Source organism: Prinia subflava, chromosome 3 (assembly GCF_021018805.1).
Source record: "Prinia subflava isolate CZ2003 ecotype Zambia chromosome 3, Cam_Psub_1.2, whole genome shotgun sequence".
Lineage (NCBI taxonomy): Eukaryota > Metazoa > Chordata > Aves > Passeriformes > Cisticolidae > Prinia > Prinia subflava.
The window spans coordinates 105,219,375-105,236,639 of NC_086249.1; the positions used below are offsets into that span (position 1 = coordinate 105,219,375).

Below are 17,265 nucleotides of genomic sequence, written 5' to 3' on the forward strand. Positions count from 1 at the left end.
AATATTATTAACCTGAAAGCATCAACTTAGTAAGTCTCATCCCATGAACAGGAAAAAAAAAACAACCCAACTCAGAATAAAAATCAAAACCCACTTGCTACTCAGTGGGAGGAATTTACAGCGCAGATGATTTTCTGTGCAGAACTGCAAGAAGGCCTGCAAAAGTTCATCAAAAATCAGAGCTGCAGGGAGCCTGGCATTGGCTGAGCCTTTTGTGATGATCAAGATATCAATAAGCCCTCATTTAAATTTTAATTAAAGGCCATTGTTGTGTCAAATGAACTCGGAGCTTAACGTGTTTAATGGTTTCCCTAAAAGAGATTTTTATAAAGGGCTTGATCAATCACATTAAATAATGACATGAACAAATGTTTGCTTGCTTCAATTCTCTCCCACCGAGAAAATTAAAGGGGATAAGATCTACTGCCCAAGCCCATCACTTAAAATAGTGCCAAAAGCAACCCAGATTTTCCTCCTCCTCCCAGAGCCTGGGATTCAGAGCTTCCCTCTGCAAACCACAGAGCTCCTCTCCCCCAGTCCTCTTGCTGCTCTTTCAGGTGAAACAAGTCAAAAATATCATCCCTGAACACGGGATATCTTTAGAAAAGCTGCTTTCTTCAAGTTTTCTCTTCTAAAATCAAGTTCCACCCACCCACGTGTGGCTTGTCCCAGCCCACCTGGAAGGAGGCAGCGTTACAAAACCACCCGGGCGACCCCACTGAGCTGGGCTGTTCTTCCCAAAAATTCCAGGGATTTTGGAGCCTTTGCCTGTGCTGCATTTCCAAACATCACTCCTCACCAGCATCTACCTGGCAGGAACAAGAGCTTTACCCTGAGCTCTCTTTCATCTCCCCCTCTGCAGCAGCCAGCCACAAACCTCGAAACAACCCCCAGAATATTTGGTGGGTGATTCACAGATTTTGCTGTCAAAAAGCTCCTGATCTTGCCTTATTTCCTGGATTTTACAGCATGCCAAGCTGCTTGTTCACACTGTTTTGTCTTTAATCCTGGCGTGGCAAACATTTCCACAGGAAAATGTGACTTTTTTTATAAAAAGCTCCAAGTCAGGAAAGTTCAGCACAGAGCAAGCCTTGGATGTTCAGCGTTTTAAGGAGAGGAACAAAAGCCATCCCAACATGCAGACTGGAATCAGGTGTGGAAGAAGTGGTGGAATAGAATTCACTTCTATTGTCCTGAAATGTTTATCCCACAGGGGTGCAGCAGGCACAGAGGGTCACAGGAAATGCTCCTCTGGCAGCAAACACCATTCCAAGGAAAGGGGTTTTTCTCCCGGCCATTCCTTGGTATTTATTCCCATGAGTGGGAATTCAGCAGTGCCCAAACCTGCCTTGTTTTGGGATTGGTGTCATTGCACTGGAGAGGTGCAGATGTGGAGGGTTCTGATTATTTCCTCACAAAAGAGTGACTCTGTGCACATTCCTTGAAGGATCTCATCCTGGAAGAACTCCTGCACAGAAAATGTTCAATCTCTTTTCAAGGCATTTCAAAGAATCAGAATCACAGAATGGTTTGGAAGGGACCTCAAAGCCCACCCAGTGCCAGCCCTGCCATGGCAGGGACACCTCCCACTGTCCCAGGCTGCTCCAGCCCCAGTGTCCAACCTGGCCTTGGGCACTGCCAGGGATGCAGGGGCAGCCACAGCTGCTCTGGGCACCCTGTGCCAGGGCCTGCCCACCCTGCCAGGGAAAAATTCCTGATTCCCAAGAGCCCATCCAGCCCTGCCCTCTGGCACTGGGAGCCATTCCCTGGCTCCTGTCCCTGCAGCCCTTGGCAATTGTCTCTCTGCAGCTTTCCTGGGGCTCCTTCAGGCCCTGCAAGGCCACCCTGAGCTCAGCCCAGAGCTTCTCCTGCCCAGGCTGAGCAATGCCAGCTGTGCCAGCCTTTCCTGCCAGCAGAGCTGCTCCAGCCCTCTGCTCATCCTGGAACCTCCTCTGGGCTCTCTCCAGCAGCTCCACGTCCTCCCTGTGCTGGGAATTCCAGGGCTGGGGCAGCTCTGCAGGTGGGGTCTCACCTGGGCAATTCCTTTCCTGCTGCCCCCCTGCTTTGGATGCAGCTCAGGACACGTTTGCCTTTCTGAGATAAAAAAATCACATTTCTGGCTCGGGCATTTTCTCTTCTTCACTTCCTCCTTGTGTTTTATATGGGCCCAGTTCCCATCTTCTGCCTCCCCATCAAGGAGGCAGAGGAGGAGAGAGAGGAACCTGCCTCTGATCCACCCAGGATCCTCTCACATCCACCCAGATCCACCCAGGATCTTCTGAACTCCATCCAGGATCCTCTGAGCTCCATTCAGATCCTCCTAGATCCTCTGAGATCCACCCAAATCCTCTCAGATCCACTCAGGATCCTCTGAACTCCATTCAGATCCACTCAGATCCTCTGAACTCCATTCAGGTCCACTCAGATCCTCTTAGATCCACCCAAATGCTCTCAGATCCACCCAGGATCATCTCAGCTCCATCCAGATCCACCCAAATCCTCTCAGATCCACCCAGGATCCTCTGAACTCCATGCAGATCCACCCGGGGTCCTCCCAGCCCCTCTTTCTGGTGGCTCAGCTCCCACTGCTCAGTAAAAATCCCCCCAGGACCCTTCTGCAGGGAGGCAGCAGCTGGAGCCAGAGCCTTGCTGCCTGTCCCTGGGTGATTGCCAAGGAATTGTGGAACAGGATACTCGTGAACCATGGCAGGGGAGAACATCCCACCTGCAGGATTCAGGAAAAAGCCCTTGGATTGGCAGCAGGTTGTTTTTAAAAGGCCAGGACAGCTCTCCTCCTTACTCGGCACTTTGGGAAGCAGAGCTGCAGCTTCTTTTAACCAAAATTCCCATAAAATCCTGGCATTTCATCTTCCCCCTCCTCTGAACTGAGCTCCCCTTTTCCAAGGACTCCAAGGGCCAATTCTGGAAACAGCTTCTCTCTCTCTGCTCAGACATTGCTGGATTTAATACATTTCCCAGATTTAGGTGACAGAAAAATGAAATCATCACCCATTGGGAAAAGATCAGCTGAAAAATAACATCAAAATTCAGACACATCAGGATTTGCTGGGCACAGCCTGAATAAGAGGCTAAGTGGAGGTTAAATATTGGCCGAATTGTAAATTTATGGAAAAACTGCAAAATTTTGGTAAAGTTACCATCTCTTTACAAGCAGTTTATTGAGAATGTGTCAGTACAGTTTGCTAAAAGTGGCAGCAGCACATTTGAGGCTGCCTCAGCAGGTACCACTTGCCAGAAAACAAGAAATTAGCCACAAATGACCCAGTATTTAATTCATGATAAGAGAAACAAGTAAATCAAACATTTCTGATTCAGCATCTTTCCACTGGAAAACATCACTTCACTGGCATTGAAATCTCCTACCTGGGGGGGCAAAATGCATTTTAAGAGTTTGTAAAAGACTCAAGCATGTACATTTTTTTCTTATTTAGGTGTTGCATTACACAATAGATCACATTTGAAGAAGTCAGAATGAAACCAGAATGCTTTGAGTTACATTTTGTTTAGAATTTAACTTTAAAAAACTCCTTTTTTTTTTTGTGCTTGTGATTTGTTTTAGCAAGAAATAGAATTGAGAGCATGAGAAAGTTCAATTGACTGGAAATTATGGCTTCAGTTTCCTTTGCATATTCATCTCCGTGCAAAGGGGAGCTGATAATCTGTGTTCTCCTGCAGAGCTGTGATTTTCTGACGGGGTGGGGTGGTCGGAGCAGCTGCTCCAGCCCACTCACTCCGTGGCAATTTGGATTTTCGGGATTCAGCTGCTCCCTGCTCTCTCCTCAGCCACCGAGACCCCTGAGCAGCGCTCACAGATGGTGTCAGCAAATAAAATCTGAGATACAGTGGTCTGCTCCTCAGTTAGGCTGATTGAGTAAGAAAGGAGAAATAGAAATATCAAATTACACTAATCTTTTGCAGAGAAAAAAAAAAAAAAAAAAAACCACCACCACACCAGTTTTAACATTATGAAAGGGAAAACAAAACCCAGCAAAAGTTAACTCCTTATACTCTTATAAGAATAAAAAAAATCTGTCCTCACTGCCTTCCTCTCCCACTCAACTCACACCCCCACAACACGAGGGTTTCACACCAGACATGCTGAAGCAAAGATATTGAAAATATTTAAATTTATTTATGTGCAGTTTTGACTTCTTTCAGGAGGTTTTGACATTTCTCAGGGTGAGAGAAACATGCAAATTCCAGGTGTGCTCTGAACCAAGTTATCAGAACCCCTGGGAATTCCCCTTTGCTGCCTCTGGATGAGACATTTTACATATATAGTTATATAAAATATATATTTGTGGGGTGTTTACTCAAAGAAACTGAAACTACCACAGCTTTATTGTCAGCTGTACCTACATTCTATGGTTTTATGCTTCCAGCTTTAAAATCCTGCAGTGAATTCAGCACCCAACACGACTTTTTGCTTCCATCTTTTTAGCTGGATCAAACAGGACCAATCAACTCCCATGGAATGTTTCTGACACCGACTTGGTGGCACTCTGGAAATTGTATTGCAGATCTCTGGGGTTTCTTTGCTGTTTGGTTTTCTTTGGGGGTTTTTTGGGGTTGTTTTTTTGTGAGGCAATCATTTTCACACCAGGGAGAGCTGTTTAGTACAAATTTGACAGAAAAAAAAAAAAGAAAAAAAGAAAAAAAAAATCTAGAGGAGGAAGAGAATCTAGTGCCAGCACATCTCCTGCTTTTCCATCTCAGCGTGTTCCTGGTGGCACAGCAGTGAAACAGAGCCAGCAAAGCTGGGGAATTTGCCAAAACCCACGCAGTGTCTGCAGGAGAAGCAAGGGATCAAGCAGGGGGTCCTGACTCCCAGCCTGTGGCTGGTTTTTAATAGCCCACGCTGCTTTCTTCTGCTCCTGAACACCCAAAAATAGCCGAGGGACAAATCCTTCACCAAATACTCTGGGGGTGCAAAAGGTCACCAGGGCAGAGAGCACGGCCCTGCCTGGCTGGGGGATCCTGGAGAGAACCCTGGAAATCCATTTGGGATTTCTGGAGCTATGAGCGAGGTGCACGTTCATCCAGTTCCTCAATGCTGGAATTGAGGATTTCTCTGCAGAGGGACTTTTCATCAGGAATTGGAGGGACAGGAGCCAGGGAATGGCTCCCAGTGCCAGAGGGCAGGGCTGGATGGGCTCTTGGGAATCAGGAATTGTTCCCTGGCAGGGTGGGCAGGCCCTGGCACAGGGTGCCCAGAGCAGCTGTGGCTGCCCCTGCATCCCTGGCAGTGCCCAAGGCCAGGCTGGACACTGGGGCTGGAGCAGCCTGGGACAGTGGGAGGTGTCCCTGGGACAGTGGGAGGTGTCCCTGCCATGGCAGGGGTGGCACTGGAGGATCTTTGATGTCCCTTCCATCCCAAACCAATCTGGGGTTCTCTGATCACAGTGATGAAGTCCAATCTCCCATCTTCTCCCCCTTAGCCCCAGACAAGGTGCAAAACTCAGCTCTGAAGCCACAGGTCAGGGCCTCTGCAGCTTCCTGATTCCCACAGCTCCATCATGAGCACACGGAGGCTGCAGGAATTCATCTCGAGGGGTCAGGAACTTCCTCCACCTTTAGTTTTGGTCATAAAAGGTCCAAATGAACCTTTTGACAAAGCAGATCAAAACCTCTGCAGGGATACCCCAGCAAAGGCAGAGAGAGTGAAAGAATTCAACAGGAGCTGAGGCACGTGGAAGCCTCGGCTCCCAAATGGAGACCCCAGACCAAATTTTATCCTCCTGCCCATGAGTGAAACCTCACCCAGCCCAGAACTGGGGACAACCCTGTGCTCCAGGCACAATTTGCTGCTGAGTCGTGCTTCAGGCTGAACTGTGAAGCAGAATTCCCATGAAATGATCGAAAACAGCCATTCCTGTGGGATATCCCAGATAATTTAGTGCAGCAGGAATTCTGCCTGGTCCTGCCAAGTGCCAGCAGCAAATTGCTGAACCTCAAGATCACTGTGACTGTCAGAGAGGTGCAGCCAGTCCTGGGACATAATTCTTGGCTTCTCACTTCACTGAGAGCCCTTTTTTTAATGCCAGAAGTGGAATTTGAGGAGAAAAGGTGCTGTTGTAAAAAAGGCCTGTCTCAGGTAAAACAAAAGCTGAATGAGGCTGTCACTGTGTGAAACGGCAGGGCTGGAAAATCACTGTATTTCAGCCCAAACATGGATTTGATACCTTGGTTCTGAAGCTTTTTCCCCTGATTTATTTTAGAGCATTTTAATTTTGGCGGCTCCCATCCCAAAGGGAAACACTGAACATGGTATGAGTGCCTGACACAACATTTTATTGTCAAAGCTGCCATGAAATCTCAAATTAAGTGCTTCTTGTAGAAGTAAAGCCCCCATTTGGACCCATTTAAAAGCAAACCAATTTTTAATAATAATAAATAATAATAAAACAACAAAAAGCCAAGGTATCCTGGCTGCCTAAAATTAAAAGTCTCCTTCACCCAATCCCCATAATTTAATTTCACTGACTTGAAAAATCCTAACTTCCATTCTAGCACTGAAAGTGTTTCATCCAGCTGTGGAAAAGGAATGGGAATTAAATCATTGCTGAATGGGAGCCTAAATTAAAAATGGAGATCAACATTTCAGAGGAGGGTTTGTTTTTAATGAGCTGTTACTTTCACACAGTCCAATTAATCTTCTTGATTTCTGCAGAAAATTGTCCCTCCTCTTTCCCACCAGGCAGGACAATTTTTCCTAACCAAATCAGCAGTATCTCTGAGTGCTTGCTCTCCTTGTAATGAAAATTCCAAATTTCCCTCTCGCTCCCAAGCTGAATTTCAGCAGTAAAGGGATTGGGAACAGCTGACTCTTACAAATGTCACCCTCCTCTGGGGAAACCCAAATGGAGGAATTAATCCCAGTTATCCCAATTCCACACCAGACACTATCCCAGCATCCGTTAGGAGGTTTATTGATATTCATGCATTGCTCACCAGCCCAGGGTACCTAAAAAGGGGCTCCCACCTTTGGGAGAGCCAAGGGAACCCCTTGGATCATGGGATCAGGGTGGGCTCTGGCAGAGAGGAGCTCTGGTGGCAATTCCTGTCACCCTGGGCACGTGCTGAGCATGGCAGGGGGTTTGTGACAGGAGGGGACAGAGGATGGCACGGTGCCCCACGCCTCCTGAGACCCAGCAGCAGGTGAGTTGGTGGAACACAGGCAGAAGAGCAGTGTCTAATGAAGAATTTATGATTAAAGCCTTTGCTGACAGACTGAGCCTGTCTTATTCTGCACGGGAGGAAAGGGCGTCGGTTTGTGCTCCCTAAACCTGAGCCCCACCTTGTGCGGCGTCAAACCTCATTCTGTGCTGGCATCAACAGCAGAGAGAGAAAAAGAACGAATTAAAGGCCTGGGGAGGCAGTGGGTGGTGATTACAGCACTTGTTCCTTCTCTGTTGTTGCAGGGATGACGTGCCAGGCCCGCAGCTCCTACATCACGAGCGAGATCCTCTGGGGCTATCGCTTCACGCCCGTCCTCACGCTGGAGGACGGCTTCTACGAGGTCGACTACAACAGTTTTCATGAAACCTATGAGACCAACACCCCCGTGCACAGTGCCAAAGAGCTGGCAGAGATGGCCAGCCGAGCAGAACTGCCCCTGACGTGGTCTGTCTCCAGCAAGCTGGACCAACACGCCGAGCTGGAAACGGAGGAGGAGGAGAAGAACCAGGAAGACCAAAATGAGAGAAACGGAGATGTGGCCAACATGGAGAACGAGTCCAAAGTGTAGAGCCAGAGGAGAAGTGAAGGCCATGTTGCCTCCTTTGTCTCCTCCCTCTGTGCTCTCTGTTTCTTTCTGCGACACGCCTTCGATTCTTTTCCTGTTCTTGGAAACTCACGGAGAACAAACGCTTCAGATGCGAAATCCCACCTCCAGCCCAAGAGATTCCCAGACTAAGCAGAGGCGTGGGTTACAGCTGCAACACCCGTCAGGGATGTGGAATCTCCCCCTGGCAGGGACTGAGGGCACCTCTTCAGCGCAGACCTCCAGGTTTATCCACACCAACAACTCAAAAACCATCCCTGAACGCAAAGGAAATGCGCGCGAGGGATTCAGAAGGAAAGACTAATTAATGCTCATCGAAGCAATGGGCCTGGACTGAGGTTTTTATGTGTTTCTGTTTCACAGACTGGGTGACAGTGGAGTGGGCCTTGCAGCTTTGAGAGGAAGGCGAGCAGAGGGACCTGCAACCCCACACGACCCTGTACATATGCCTTATGTAACTATTTCTCTCTACATTTAGTAATAAACGCCGCATGTACAAAAGTACTGTAGTAAAGAACTTCTAAATAATGTACACAGCTGTGTAATTAATGTAGGTTTAGAAACAGAGCTCTAAAAATATTGGGATGCAAAAACCAACTACCCGTCGAGTAGGCATTTCTCTTCAAATATTTGCAGTGTAAAATCGATTTCAGTTTATTTCTTTTTTTTCTCCTCCCCCCTGTGACTCTTCTAGTGCATAACATTTTCTTCAGTGTACCAGACTGGCAGCTATTTAGAGTACCTCACTGTTGGCCAAACAGGTCGTTTCACTCACTCTAAAAAGCCATAAGTCTGGGAGAGGGCAGGGTAGAGAATTGTACTCCTGACATACTGTGAAAATGTTTACAAATGAGGCAAAACCCTTCCTGGTTACTCTTTTTTTGGGGGGGAGCTCAACCGAGAAATTGAGGCTGTGGCAAACTCATGGCTAACCAGGATTTCCTGTGTACTCTTCATGTAATGAGCGTGTGCCATGTGGAGGTGTTATCCTTAACGTGCAATATCCAGGGAATCTGGATCCCTCCTCCCCACCCAAACCACAGGATTTTAGCGGAGTAGTTTGCTACACACACACACAAAAACAAAAACAAACCAAAAATAACAAAAACAAAACAAAAAAACCCCACATACAAGCCATTGAAAAATGAATGTTGCACCTCAGCCAGTAGATTTCAGCTACTTCATCTGGGAAAGAAACAGCTGGATTTTGTGTGGAGCCAGAATCCGTGAAATTTGCATTTTGCTGGTGCTGAGGGCGCGGGGGCACAGCATCCCCGGGGGTGTCCTCCCACCAGGATTCCCAGGAGAGCACACGGATCCTGCCACCCACGCTCAGGGGAGCGGGTCCTCAGTGAGTTTCTCCACCTTAGGGAGCTCCCTGGTTGTTGTAAATCCCTGGAAAACCCTGGAGGTTCCATCCGCGGGGCAGAGAGGACTCGCGTCGCTTCCACGGCGGTGTGGGAGCTCAGCCCCACCAAGAACTGCATTTCTGCCAGCAAAGGAGGAGAAGCTGCAGCCTTAATTTTGGGTTTTGGTTTTTTTTTTAATGCCTGCCTACTCCCAGAGGAAAGAAAACACTGAAGAGAACCAGAAGCTTTCTTTTTTTTTTTTTTTTTTTTTTGTACAGAAAAATTTAAGTTTGAATAAAAGAGAAAAAATAAAATAAACCTCAGGAGAAACTTGGGCAGGTGGAAAATTTGCACTGTGATATAGCTTTGGCATTAAATTCACACCTCTTTTCCTTTCTTTTTAATTATTTTTTTGTTTTGGTTTGGTTTTTTTTTTGCTGGTACAACTGCCCCTTGCTAATTTTCAGAGAGGGTGGCTGGTCTGGGGGTGAGGAGGGCACAGCAGGGCCTGGGGATGGGAAGATCAGGCTGGATGGGAAGAGGGTTTTTTTTTTTTGTTTCAGCACTGACCATTTCCCCTGAAAGGCTTTCCCAGGATACAAGGAATGGTGCAGGATGAGGATTTTGGTCCCTCCACCACGATTCTGGCAGCTGGGGGAAGGCTGGACACACTTCTGGCGGGCAGCACTGGGCCAAGCTCGTCCTCCCGCCCCAGCAGCAGCGGCTGCCCCGAGCTCCAGCCCATCCATCCCCATCCCCACGGCTCCCCAGCAGGGGGGATGAGGGTTTTTGGGGAAAAGTGGCTCCACAGCCCCTCTGGAGGTGTTGGATGTTGTTGGACACCCGCGCGTGTCCATCCCGCCAAAGGTGCGTGAGCCGAAAGCAGAGCCCTCCCTCGAGGATAAATCTGCTTTTGGCTCTCAGAATTCACCGGGCAGCTCTGGAAGTCCTTGCTGCAGGTTGAGAAAGTTCGTGTTGGTGGCAAGAGCAGCTCAGGGCCCTGGTGAAACCTTTCTTTTGTGTCCTTTCTTCAGCACAGAACGAGAGACTTCCCGCCACCGGGGCATGCGCATGTGGAAGCTTTATTTTTGTGAATAGGGCACTTACAGCTTGAGGTGTGTGTTTTGTCTCTTTCTCTCTCTCTCCCCCCTGTATTTTCCTGTCTTTGGTATCCATGTAGTACGGACTGTAAAGTTTATGAAATCTCTTTTTTTTTTTGTAACATAAGCTTTAAAAAAAAGGAAAAAAAAAAAAAATAGAAGCCTCCAAAGCTTTCGAAGGGGGAAGCTTCACGTAAACTTTGTACTAGAATGTCCCTATCAAACACCTCTATTTTTCTACAATGATTGATTAAGCAGTTTAACAATGTATTTTGTGTCAATGATTTCAACTGAATTGGTACGAAGACAATTAAGAATTGAATGCTGTTAATTAACAATGGATTTTCAAGCCGTATTTCCTGAGTGGTGTTTTCATTGAGAGCAAATCGTTTAACCCAGGAGCTTCAGCTCTTAATCCTGAACAATATTCAAGGAAAGCTCAACTCCCTGTGGGAATATTTGTGGCAAATGACATTTAAGGGATGTGAATAACGTAACACCTTAATGTAATTTGCTACAAAATTAATCCAGACTCATTACACCTCTATTTCATTCACTAATATGTTTTGATGGGTTTTTTTTCTTGGAATACCTCATGATTTCTAGGATGAAAAGGATTTTCAGAGGTAAATGTGAGCTCTCAGTAACCTCCTGGAGCTCTCAGTTCCTTCTTTGCTGACCAGAAATGCTGCTGAGTGAGGAAGTGACCTTCAGCAGATACTCCAAGCTCAGGTTTATCATTTCCCAACAAAACCCACCTTTATCAGGATTAAATAAATCACCAAAATTGTTTTAAAGTGTCACCCAAAAAATGCAGGGGGCCTGGTAGGTGTCTGTGGCTGTTCTGATCTGCACCTTTGCCCTGCAACACCAAAGCCATGGAGCATCCCAGCAAATTCAGCAGCTGCCACACCCAGGAGGGACAAAAAAATCCAAGAGCATCAAGAGATGAAGTTCACCTCAGTTGTTTGGTTTCAAGTCTGCGTTGCTCACATTTCTCTGCTGAGGTCACTGAGGCCTTCCAAAAACAGGGGAGAATTAAATTCCTGAAACCCCTGCTCTGTTTCAGCCACAGGGCACCACTTTGGGCTGTTGAGGAGGGGGAGGCTGGAACCAGGGCTCTCCTCAGCCCAGGGATGCCCAAAGCCACATCCCACCTCTCCCAAAAAACAAACCCTGCCACAGGAGCACCCCCAGCCCCTCTGCCGAGGGCTGGCCTGCTCTGGGATCCTCCCAACACCCAGAGTGTGGAAGGATCCCTGCCCTGGCACAGGGGGTGGAGCTGGGTGATCTTCAAGGTGCCCTAAAACCCAAACCATTCCAGGATGCTGAGATTCTGTAATTCTGGGATTCTGTGAAACCTTTGGGGGTTTTTGATGGAAGGATGGAAAATCCCTCATTCCCTGGGCCCAGCCTGTCCATCAAGGTATTTCCTGGCTCACTGGCAGCCCTCAGGCTGAGGCAGGAATAGTGCCCAGGTTTTTCCACCCCCTCAGCTGGAGCTGTTTGATCTGTCCAGCAGAGCACGGCCCTGGGAGGATGCACTGTGACATTCCCAGAAAACCTGGGAGATCTGTCCCTCCTGCTTTTTGTAGAGTTGAAGTGGTGAATTTTCACCACTTCCTCCAGTTCTTTGATGTGGGTGTGCACGAGAGGCTCAACACAATTTGTCTCCCGTGCTCTGGGCACTTCAGACATTCCTCAGCAGCCACCACCAGAGCTTGTGGCTGTCAAACATAAAATTTTTACTGTTGTGGTGCTTTCTGCCCACCAAAATACCTTTCTTTTCAAAGTATCAGCCTCCTTAACACCAGCTTGCCTCACTCAGACACTTTCTAGGCCATAAATCAAACCTAAAAGATGAGGAGCTGGCTTCTCCCTCAGCTCCCAAACCCTCTTTGGAAACAAGCACGAGGAGAGCAGGCACAGATCTGGGCTCTGAGCTGTAAATAATTCCTAAAGACAAGACCTGAAGGCTGTTATTTGTTAATCATCTCCTGAGTGGATTTTAAACTTCCAGGGTTTGGCATTTTGGAGGGGAGAGGTGGTGCCAGACATTCCCGGTTAATTTTGTGGGTTTACTCAAGCTTCTTCCTCCTGATTTACTCTCACACTTTTATCAGATCCTCTGGATGTCCAGAAATTCCAACCCAGTGGCATCTCCAGTGCAGAGGTGCAGTTATTTTACCACTCCCACTGCCTCGTTTGTTGCCTGTTGATGCTCCAAGGTTTTCCCCTGGGGAGCCCACAGAGATCATATCCAAAACCAGAGTTCCAGAGGGATCTTCCTGTTTCACCTCAAGTGTCAAATCTGGGTTTTATTCCAAGCAAATTCACAACTCCAAACCACAGCTCATCCCTCCTTCTCCCCAGCTCATGTGTCACCCTCAGAGAGTAAAAACTGCAGAGTTTCTGATAACATCAGCTGCTTTTAGGGGGGTTTTTTCTGAAGGGCAGGAATGGGGAGAGCTCTCCCAACTGTTTCTCCTTTTTTCTTTTTTTTAAATCAAAGGCAGCAGCTCCAAACGCAAAGCTGAAACTGTTTTCCCTCAAATTATTACAGGCAGTAATTTGCAATGACTCTCCTGGAGAATTTAAACTGTGAGAACTGGTGGAGAACTGCTGTCCCACCAAATTTTGCTCCACATTTTGGATTAGAGTCCTCTGGACTGTCCCAAATCCCTCACTGGAGCATCACATCCCTACAACAGCTCTTCAGTCATCCCGAATCTTCCCAAAATGTGACTCTGATGGAGTTAAAAATGACGTTTTTTTCCAAAGAAGTTTATGATATCACAATGAGAAGTCCTTGATCTGAGACTATCAGTGAGATTTGGGCTGGGGAACCCAAACTTTGGAGCCATTCCAAGGGCTCCTGCCCACATGGAAGTCACTTCCTTTTCACAGCAACATTTTTGGTTTAGCTGGATGAGATAATGGAGCTGCCTCCTGACTCTGCTCGTGCTCCTCAGGAATTCTGACCATGGATTTTCCCAAAATCTCTTGGAATTGCTTGGAAGGGACCTCAGAGCCCACCCAGTGCCACCCCTGCCATGGCAGGGACACCTCCCACTGTCCCAGGCTGCTCCAGCCCCAGTGTCCAACCTGGCCTTGGGCACTGCCAGGGATGGAAATACAAAAGATTCCTGGAAAGAAGGGATAAAAACAACTGCAAAGTCCACAGAGGAAGCCAACAAAATTCCTGGACTCAGGGCAGGGCCAGGGGAATTGGGAGTTTGGAGCTCAGCCATTTCTTACAGCTTCATGTGTCATTTCTCTGATATGCAGAAAATTCCCATTAATAAATATATTCAATAAAGCATGACCAAAATGATTGCTTAAAAATGTTGGCCAGACAAATCATCACCACAGCATTGCTATTAATAAATTTATTAAATAAAGCACGACCACATTTATTGCACCACCATGAAATCTCCGTGATGAGGACAGACAAGGGAGAAAATTCATCATTTCAATCCCACACAGAATTTTTTTCCCCTTGTGAAGTGCAGGAAAATAACTCCAAGAGAGATGGCATTGCCTCCAAACTCCCTGGATTCAAAAGAAAGAGGGATATCCTCAATACTCAAAAATCATTGGGCCTCTTCAAGACTCCAACCTCCTTTTGTCACCAAAAAAATAAAATGACACTGAAATTTCCCAGGAAGCTGGCAGAGAAAAGCGTGGCTTTCTTTCACAAATTTAAATAACAAATTCCATTTTCTTTTAGGGGAGTGTTTGTTCTCTCTTTGTGTCAGCTCTGATTTTTTTTGCCAAAAATCTGCACGGCCATAAAAATACGGCCTTCCAAGAGTGTTTCTAGTTTTGTAAAAAAAGTCATTTATTTTAGGTCTTTAATTATTAATTACTGAGGGATCTGTGGATTAGAAGTGATAATTACAACAGGATCAATTCAGTGAACTGTCTCAGAGAAAAAAATCCCAAAAATTAAATCTCAGCATTTCACAGATCAGAACAGAATCTTCCATTCACAGGGTTTTTTTTTCCCCCTCACATTTCCAAAATAAATTAATGAAGCATTTTGCTACCAGAACAAATGTTTTGTTCATCTGGAGACTTGTTTGAAATAAGTTGAAAAAAAATATTTTTTGCTCAACTTTGCAGATAATGAACAAATTCAGGCATCAAATTAAATCAGTTTTCCTACTGCAAAATGGAATAGGCATTAATTTTTGTTATTTTAATAAAATACACTGCTGGAGTTATCTGGAAATGAAGAAACCTGCCCTCCAATGAGTCAGTCACTGCCAGACTTGGATCACAGATAAAATTAAACTATTCCCAACCTGACATTCCGCACATTTTCATCCCAAAAAATGGATTTTGGGAAGGGTTTGGACCAAAATGTCAAGGACCCACTTGAGATTAAGGGAGGGAAGGCTCAGCTTCCTGCTGGAACTGACTCACGGAGAGTTTTTTAATCTTAGATTATCTTAAATAAGGAATTGCAGATGCTCAGACCACGTCTCCTTCCTCGCCTGGCAGGTTCTGCCCAGCAGGGTACAAATAATCAAAGTGGAGGAGGAAAAAGGAGAAAAGAAGGAAAAACGGGGGGAAGGGGAAGAGGAAAAGAGAAAAGGCAAAGGATGGGGGAAAAAAAGGGGGAAATTAAAAAGGGAGAAAATTAAAAAGGGATAAAAGGGGGACAATGGGAAGGAGGGAAAAAAAGGGAGAAAATGGGAAAAAAATGGGAAAAAAAGAAAAATGAAAAAAAAATTTAAAATTGCAAAAAAGGAAAGGGAAAAAAGTGGAAAGAGGAGGGAAATAAAAAGGGAAAGAAGGTGGGAAGGGGAAAAGTAGGGAAAAAGAAAAAAAAGAAAAAGGAATAAGGCAAAAAGGGAAGGAAGGGGGAAAGGGAAAAAGGAAAATATGCAAAAAAAGGGAAAGAGAGGAAGACAACAAAAAAGAAAAAGTCATTCCCAGAAGAGTAAAATATAATAATGTATAACCAAATATCAAATTCATTTTTTTCTGCATTTCTGCCTGAATCCCAGAAACTGAATATTAACAGAACGAGGTTAGAAACTTAGGAAATTGCATCTGCCTTAAAATACTCACAGAGAAGTTTAGGAGTAAAGCAATAAAACAAGGTTTGCTCAAATCATCTCAGTAAATAAACAGGAATCAGCAAAACCCCTCCAGGGAAGGTGAGGTCACCTCCTGGCTGTGGCCCTGGCACAGGTAAGAGCAGATGTGAGGCAGAAATAATTCCAATACTGCTGGCAGTGGGTAAAGATCAGAGTATTCCATTTAAAAAGCACATAAAATAATGCATTTAGAGAACTAAAAACTAAAGAAAAAAAATACATGAAAATGTCTTCTAGGAAAATAATTTAGCCACTTTAAAATGAGATGATCTCAGTCTCTGGGATGTCTTGAAAGCTGCTTTTCCTCAGTTTCAGGGAGTTTTTTCTCACATTATATCAATATTTATTTCTCTTTATACCTTCTGTAAATATTGCACCACCAGATTATCATGTAGCACTACAATCAGCTTTCAAATGATGAAATATTTCTTTAAATGTGCTGTATAATTTTAATTTAATTTACCAGAACTCATCTTCTCAATGAGAACCCAGCATTTCATTCTGTCCCTTGTCTCTCTGGTCCTCGTCCTACACTAAATCCTGCCCATCCTTTGGGTCACACCCCAAGGCCAATCCCTGCCCCTCACTGCTCAAATTCTTTAGAACTCACCTCTGAAAAGCCCATAAGAATGAACTCTAAACCTTATTTGATCATTACTTGGAGTGGAATAAACTGAATTGAAGCCATTGAAATTTTGAGCGAAGTGCCATAAACTGATTCTGTGCAATCAAACAAATCCACTTCCAATTATTCCAGCAGCAAATTTAGATAAATTTCCTAAGCAGACAAATTTCAGCTACAGAGAGAGACAGAGATAACAGAACAATGTGAAGAAAAAAGGCAGTAATGCAGAATTTTTGTTAAATTAGCTATGGCTCCAATATCAGTGAATACCATTATTAAGGTTTTTGTAACAGTTGCCAAAAAAGAAGTTGTTTCAAGGGGGAAAATTAAATCTATACATAAAACCATAATGTTTATTATTCACGGAGAGTTGCTCTCCAATGCAGAAGAGAAACAGGAGGAAGAAAAGAAAACTTCTGGTAATTTACACTTTTCATTTATAACGTAGAAGTTTGCATTTAAATGTAAGTTCCATTTAAATTGTTGGGTTGTAAGTCTGAGTGGAGCTGTAGGAACTTGTTGGAGTCTTGGAAATTCAGGATTTGGGGTTTTAGTGTAGGGTAATACATACGAGTTGAGATGGAGGATTTGGGGAGTTGCCTTTGTTTTTGTTTTACACTTTTTTTTCTAATTCGTTTCGAGGACTTTTAAACAATAACCAAAACTAATTAAAACACAGACAAGGAAGGAGGAAAGAGCGGGATTTGAGTTTTCCCCATGTCACGGGATGGGATGGGATGGGATGGGATGGGATGGGATGGGATGGGATGGGATGGGATGGGATGGGATGGGATGGGATGGGATGGGATGGGATGGGACAGAAATGGGGAGGAGAGAAGGGATCCAGGAGAACCAAGAAGCTCCCACGGCCCGCTCTGGAGAGAAATCCTCTGCAGAAAAGCTGAGGGAGCAGCTCCAGGGGGAAGATCTCCACTGCAGAACCCCAGAGGGAGGGAGAATCCGGGAGGTTTGGTGTTCCAAAGGCACCAAGAGGAGCATTCCAGGGTTTTCCTGCAGGGAAAGCTCCCCCATCCCTCCTGCTGCAGGGACAAGGGGCAGCAGGGGCAGGTGGCACTGCTGGGAGGAACAGCAGGACACAGAGGGACACATGGAGAGTGCTGGGATGAAATGTCACCAAACACACACAGCTCAGGAGAGGAGGAGACAGAGCCAAAACGTGGCTGAGGGATCAGCCAGGAGCCCCTCCAGGGGCAGGGATGGAAGGGAAACAAAGTGCCCTGGTGTGGAGAGACAGGTGTCTGCTGAGGAAGGCAGGAGC

General features: G+C 45.8%; 1 protein-coding gene across 1 annotated transcript in view; it reads left to right on the forward strand.

Moving 5' to 3' along the window:
* KCNJ6 (potassium inwardly rectifying channel subfamily J member 6) overlaps positions 1-7,768 on the forward strand; it is a 32,479-nt gene extending 24,711 nt beyond the window's left edge. The window contains exon 2 of the mRNA XM_063393200.1: positions 7,443-7,768. Coding sequence (XP_063249270.1) covers positions 7,443-7,768 — 326 coding nt within the window. The remainder of the gene's footprint in view (positions 1-7,442) is intronic.
* Positions 7,769-17,265: the final 9,497 nt, after the last annotated feature.